This window comes from Pinus tabuliformis, chromosome 2_2, assembly GCF_031772625.1.
Source record: "Pinus tabuliformis cultivar Carrire ecotype Pingquan chromosome 2_2, CPIR1, whole genome shotgun sequence".
In the NCBI taxonomy this organism is placed as follows: domain Eukaryota; kingdom Viridiplantae; phylum Streptophyta; class Pinopsida; order Pinales; family Pinaceae; genus Pinus; species Pinus tabuliformis.
Window position 1 is genome coordinate 984,148,228 of NC_142300.1, and position 7,582 is coordinate 984,155,809.

The window sequence follows — 7,582 nt, forward strand, 5'->3', positions numbered from 1 at the left end:
GGAAATGCATATCTAAGATATTTCAAAATACTAAAATATCTTATAAAATGAAAAAGAAAATTACGTTTTAAAATATTATATATATATATATATATATATATATATATATATATATATATCTATATATATATATATATATATATATATATATATATATATAATTAATTTTTTATTTTTTATTTATTTAAAATATAATATATAATATACATATATGTTTGTATTAAAATGTTAGTTTAATATTTAAATGTTAAAATTTATTAAAACAAATTTACATAATTTACATGTTATAACTGATAGTTAATTTGTGCATTACTCTATAATGTTAATTATAGAACTTAGGTCTTAAAATTAAGAGATTTTGATATTTTCATCAATCATATTAATTATAGCACTTCCATCTTAGAAATTTTAATTTTTTTAATAATATAATTTGATTTTAAATAAGCAATGCAAATTTTGATGTAAACCCAAAAAGAAAATATTACTCTATTATGCAGTGTCACTTTCAGACCCCATAATCTTAAGCCACGGCATTGGAAGGGAGCAGAAGTAAGTGACACTAAAGTGACAGTGTCACTTTCAGACAACATAGGGTAACTTCTAGATTTTGTAGCTATTTTTAAAGCATTCACCATCAGATTGGGCATTGTATCTAGATTTGCGTTAACTCTATGAGATTATGCTTAAAAAAACTATTTTTAGACCAGATAATAGATTATATATTCTTCGACATAATGTAAATTGTCGCTGAAATTGCTTATTAGTTTTGTTCGTTCGCTGCTTGATTTAACAAGCTGTGAGGTTTTCTATTGAATCCATAGACATGGCTATGCTTTCGCTAATAAAAAGGAAGGTTATCACAGATACTTATACAGGTGAGTCTAGAGGTAAAGTTTGGCAACTCATTTCAGGTGGCCAGGAACTTCTGTCAGCCAACCCTGGAATTTATCAACTTCTCTTATCCACGGAAATATCTGATTCATTGGAGAATCTCATTATGAAAGACATACATCGCACTTTGCCATCACAAGAATTATTTCAAACAATAGAAGGGCCTGGACAGAGATCTCTGCATAATCTATTGAAGGCCTATGCTGTGTATGACACAGATGTGGGGTATACACAGGGGATGAATTTCATAGCTGCCATCATTCTGCTTCACATGAAGGAGGAAGAAGCCTTTTGGGTTATGGTGGCACTGCTCAAAGGAACTGTGAATATGCCAATCCGGGGTTTGTATTTGGAAGGTTTGCCTTTGCTACAGGATTACCTGAATGAGTTTGCAATGCTGGTGAATGAGCAGCTGCCTGAACTGGGTCGGCATTTTGAGGAGCAGATGATCACACCTTGCATGTATGCCAGGGGATGGTTTAATAAATCCAAAAATATTTAGTTATTTTAATAATTGTAAACAAAATTGCTATTTAAATTTAATGTATGATTCATATATATTTACATATATTAAAGGGTAAAAATGTTTTTAATTTTTTCATTATTAAATGAACTTACAAGAAATTAAATTTTTGTAGTAAATGATGTGGAATTACTATTGTTTTTTTAGCAAGTTTTAATTTTAAAATTGTTTAATTATTCATGTGTTTCACTTTTCAATTTGTTGCTTGTACGACCGGAGAGGGCTATCTCCAAAGGATCACAGCCAAGAGGGTTGGATAGATTAGGGTTCTAGGCTAGATATAAAGTGCAAAGGGTTGTTTGATTTGATTTTGATTGGGGTAGTCACTAGATGAGTGAATTAGGTCAGAGAGTGAACTAGGTCGGGGCAAAAGAGAATCAAAATTGCAAACATCTGATGGGGCAAGGTAGGCAAGTTACTTTAATACGTTGTAGTATAGTGATGAAATGGTTTAGACAGGTGAAAAAATGCCTCAAAAAAGTGCGTAGTGCCTACGACATTGTGCGTTTAACCAAACTGCTGAAATGAAATTTCCTGAAAAAAGATAGGAAAGACAGAGTTACAAAAAATGAGCCAAAAGTCTTTAGAATTAGGAAGGAAGCTGATGCTTGATGTTTCTAGGCATGGAGTCAAACCTCTGCAAGTATATCAAGCTTCTTCTTCTCTCCTTGTTGAATTAAGGCTTCAATTCTTACATTGGCAGCCTTGAGCTTTGCCCTTGCTATTTGGTTTCTTCGGAAATAATACTTTGTCGTCTTTCTCTGAATGTTATTGTCCCTTTTGGCCTTGTCTAGGAGGTTTGAAAGATGGTTGTTCACCCTTTCAAACCAATGCTCCCAGTTCTCATTGACCATTTTGGAAAATTGTTCACTTAGGGTGAGCTCATTAGCTAGTTCAGCCTCTCTCTGTTTTTCTAGCTTCAATGCTCTTTTCAGGCCTCTAGTCCTTGGCATTCTTCCTGGTACCTGTTCCTCTAGTTGATCACTATATTCTCCATATGCTTCATCAGTAAAGCCTTAGCTTTTTCAGCCTCAACTTTTTCAGCCTCCCTCTTTTCCTTGATGAGCTAAATCTCCATGAGCTCATGTTTGGTCTCAAACTGCTTGTTTCCTACTCATAGTATGAAATGATGTATTTTTCCATTTGCAAGTTGACCTGGAGTTCCCCTATGAGTGCATCCTTTTCTTTGATGACAATGCTTGTGTTTTCACTGTCATCATGCTCACTTAGGTCAACTAAGTGAAAATCCTACTCGGTCTCATGGAGGTCCTCCTACTGCTACTGAATCTTTGTCGAGCTATCATCGTTTCCTTGCCCTTATGTACCTGCTTTGCTGATGAAGAAGGCAAGGCCCCTCCCACAATCTATGGGACAAACACTTGCCTATGCCCCCTTTGATAAGGATGTGTCAAAGTTCCAAAATTAGCCCCTTTAGGCTTGATGACCTCAGGCTGTTCAATATGCTCTTGCTCTCTGATTTCATCTCTGTTAGGTGAATGAATATGCTCATGGAATGGTGATGATGGAGGTGATGGTGAGGCTGAATTATCAGATGATGATGAATGATCTATGGGCTGAGATGGAGGAGTGGAGGTGGAAGGATTCCTTGAACATTCTAAGTATATCAATGAGTGAATATGGGATTAGTTATGAAGGTACTCCAAGCAATGTTGAGTTCCTTGAGATGATAAAGGACTATAATTTTAATAAGGGAATGATGAAAGAGACTCTTCATTTTTTCTTTATACTCCCTCTTTTGGGCAATGTGGGCCATCTTCTCAACACTCTGAAAAATATAGTAGTGTATATTGAGCATTTTTACCCTAGTGAAATGCATTAAAAGCTGGATATGATAAGAATAGAGCCTACAAAAGATAACTTCACATGAAAAATATTTCATAATAATCTTCATCATTGGGGCATATCTGTCAAGGAGGTGTGAAAAAGGAAAATAACCCCTTCTTTCATTTCTTTATCTTGGTTTCATGTAAGGCTCATAATAATGCCTTTCCAAATCACCTTGTTTAAACCATTTCTCCCCAACATTTGGGATTCTGGTGGCAGCTAATATAATGGCAGTAGATAAAGTAAAAGTGATACTTGCTAGAGTGACTTGCTTGTCTTGGAGTTTCGGTATGAAGAGCCTAGTCAACTTTGGATGGTGTTGGATTGCCTGAACTTCCTCACAGAAATCATAACAACCTAGCCATTTCAAGGAGGTCACAGTCATAGGGGATGCTAAGAGTTCCCTAACATCTGTGGGCTCAAATCTGTGTTTTTAGCCTCCTTTGTGAGCTTTCTTTACCTCTTTTTCTTCTCTATCAGTTTCATCTTCCTCATTGTGTGGTTTTTATTCCTCATCTGCCATGGTGTTTAGTATCAAACCCTAGGGACGTGTAAGGTAGTGGGAATGAATTTTTTAGGAAATATGGTGTATGGGGAAGGGAAAATATGAAGATGATGGGTAAAGGGATATATGTATTAGAGAGGGATATATGGTAGTAGTATGATAGCTTGGGGATGGGGGGAAATTGTTTGCAATATAGGGTGTTTGGGAGCCTAGGTGGTTGTATCACCTACGACTTAGGGTTTTGGGACAAAGGGTTAGAGGGTATCTGAGATAAAATGATTTACGGAAAGGGAAGGAAGGTGTAGGGGAGTGTATGAAAGGGATTGAGAGTGCAAGGAAGTTTTTTTTTTTTTTTTGGGGGGGGGGGGGGGGGGGGGTGGGATGGAGATGTAGGGTTTAGATATAAACATAAACCAAATCTTCAATTAACTCTTTCAAACACTTAGGGAGTGACTTGAGGAGGAAGAAACACACTATCCTTAGTTGTTACTTACTTGTTTGGAGGTCGAATGCACTTTGGTGGAGTTGAGGAGGTGACTGTAGCCTTTCTGTACAAACGCACAATGCCAATGTAGAGTGTGTAGCACCTCAGAAAAATGCGTAGCTCCTTAAGGGAATCCGCAACACCCTAAGGAAATGTGCAATGCCAGGTAAACGCATAGCACCAATAGAGAATGCGTAGCACCTAAAGGAAACGCGCAGCACCTACCCTGTTTCTGTTGATTTAGCCCAGAACTGTGAAAAGGCTCTCTTGTGATTAATTAAAGGCTATGGAAATTGGAAAAGGAAATGGTAAAGGCTTTGGAAAGGAAAAGTGGCATTTATATGCATCTATTTATAAAAATAATGGAAAATAGGATAAAAGGTAGGTGAAATGTCACAGGTTGCATGTGAGGAGGAAAATGAGGAAAATAATGGAAATTGAAGAAAATAGAGGCTTCATTGATAATAAAAGAAAAGGCTTATGAGGATCAGTTCATAGCTTTGTTGAAAAATGGGACACTCGAGGATAGATAACTCTTTCTCACCATTGTCCTACAACCCTTTTCTTTTATGATTACTTGTAAGTGTGTCTAAATCATTGGATATTTCCTTTTAGTGCATACTTATCTACTCCTAGGGTTTTGGTTTTGAGTAGGCATTTGCATGGTTCCTTTGGTTTCTATTATTATTTTTTTGCACCTATGGTCCTAATCTACATTGTATGTCTAAGTAATCAATGGGAGGGTGTAAGGATCGTATTCATATCTACATTTAAAAAAGATCTTACCTTCCTTTATGTAGATTTCATTGAAAAGAAGAGATTGCATGAGAAATTTATGCACTATTTTCCTTTAAGAGAAGTCACAAACATCATAAAAGTTTCACACCATTTATCTCTGACTTAATCAACAACCATTAAAATCAATGCATAATAAAAATAATTCAATATTTTTCTTTTCTCTAGTAACAAACCCACAATTTCTTTGGTTCTAGAACCTTGGAATAGGTTGATGAGGTAAACTATCCAAGGCCACTAAAACAAACATAGAATCGTGAGATAGGGAGGGAAAATCCATTTGTAGTTGCATATTTCTTTTGAATCCCTTCTAACAAAAGGGTCAATTACGATATCACATTGGTGCTAGTGGAGGGATCTACCCTACTTCACTAGGTCTTGGTGACATTGGTCTACATGTACTTGGGAGGGGTCTTGTTAGGGAGGCTTTGGGCTCGATACCTTGCCTTTTTTAGCAGACTCAAATAATAGTTGTTCCAAAAGTCAAGTAACTGTATGTGGTAACCTTAGTGGTCGTAATATTAGGGACCTTACATTGGTGAGAGTGGGGGGGATGTCCTTGATTTACTTAGGTAGACGTTGATCAATACTCACTCAATTTTCCTGGAGGGTTCCTGCACATAATTAAGCGTACTTGTATGGGGCATAAGAGTTGTTACGAAGGAGGCCAACAGAATTGTTCCAACCATATATTCACAATCAACTTAGGTATTGATTAACCAAGCTCTAGCTGCATGAAGATCCCTTTGATGATTGGTTTGTGTGTTTGATCCATAGATTTGATAGGTGTGCATTGTTTAGCCATGTCTAATGGCCTTAGGATATTTGTTTTACGTACTTGTGCACAAATCCTTTCACCGTTGTGATATATTTTATTTTGTGTCATTCTTGTCACATTGAGGGCCTTTCTCCTCATGAAGATGGTCCCCTTACCCCTAGATATAGACTTAATGCTTCCACCACCATAAACACACCTGTGTCATGGATCACTTTGGGTGTTACTCAAGCGGTTGAACCATATTTTCACAATCAACATGGGCATTGATTAACCAAGCTTTAGTTGAAGGAATATCCCTTTGATGATTAATTTGTGTGCTTGATCCTTAGATTTGATAGGTGTTTGTTGTTTAGTCACGTCTAGTGGCCTTAGGATATTTGTTTTACACAGTTGTACATAGCCCCTTTCACCACCATGAAAGATTTTACTTTGTGTCATTTTTGTTGCCTTATAGACCTTACTCCTTATGAGGATAGTTTTCTTACCCATAGACATAGACTTAAACCTTCCACCACCATAGGCACACCATTGTCAAGGGTAAATTTGGGTGATACTCAAGGGGATGAACCTTTCCTTCACTCGGTGATTGACGAGAGTGTTCCACATCATCTTCATCCTCCCATTACTAATAACTCACAAGCCATCTCTTTAGGTGTGGGTGTCAATTTGTTTAGATTTTTCACAGTCCTTACCAGAGTCCATTATGATTAGTACCACATCCATGGTAGAATCTAGTGTGTCCACACCTATTGTTACTATTACTACACTATTCTCTATGACCACAACTCCTATCCACACTGCGTTCACTAAGAATATATTCTCCTTCTGGTAGAATATTTTGAGATCCTTTTCCCTCCACTTAGTACATCCACTGCAGGTACCTCCACATCATCGACCATGCCCCTCCATTCATATTTGGTAGAGGATTTATCTCTACTATGAGTATCATACTTATGTCACAAATCATAGGTTCGAACTCCACATTCACATATGTGTCCTGAGTTCCCACTATTGGTTTTGACATATCATTAAGAAGTATGTTCATATCCAATGGTGGGTTTCCATTTGGTTGGAGTCATCTGGGCGCACATTTGTTTCTAGTGTATTCACACCTCCTTGGGGAAATCAACCACTAAGGGAATCTTAATTATAAGAGACCATGCCTTATCCTTGGAATGTCCAGGGGAATTGGAACACTTTCCCTAGCAACATGTTTGATCCTTTGGGTACCAATATTTTTTATCAACCTTTTGGCACACCCTTTGGCATGGGAGATCAATAACCTTTTAAGAATCATTTTGCTACTAGGGGCATCCACCCTAGGGGCACTAACCCTCATCATATTTATATGGGTGCTAGATTTAACACCTCTAGTCAACCCATTTCTTTGAGTCAAACCACCACTAGAAACCATGCTATGGGTAGAGCACCTCCTCCACCTGGGTCATAGGGGTAACTTACCCCCCCCCCCAATGCATCATTCAATTCACCCTGCTTGGAAACCCTTGCACTACCTGATATTTCAAAGTTGATGAATGATCCCATTAAGCACAATCATCGATGGCGCCAGGTCCCACCTAAATTGCAAGCATGTATACCCAAATTTAATGGTAAACTTAAATAAGACCTTGGAACTCATACCACCACTTACCACTTATGGTTCTCATCCAACTCTTTCATGGATTATAGCATTACACTTCATATTGTCTAGAGGACTCTTATGAGTGGTGCCTCCAAATGGTACCTTGATGTAGAGAGAAT

General features: G+C 37.3%; 1 protein-coding gene across 1 annotated transcript; it reads left to right on the forward strand.

Moving 5' to 3' along the window:
- Positions 1-823: 823 nt before the first annotated feature.
- Positions 824-1,393, forward strand: LOC149196606 (uncharacterized). Its single transcript, XM_089408366.1, has one exon. The coding sequence runs from the start codon at positions 824-826 to the stop codon at positions 1,391-1,393; it is 570 nt and encodes a 189-aa protein (XP_089264492.1).
- Positions 1,394-7,582: the final 6,189 nt, after the last annotated feature.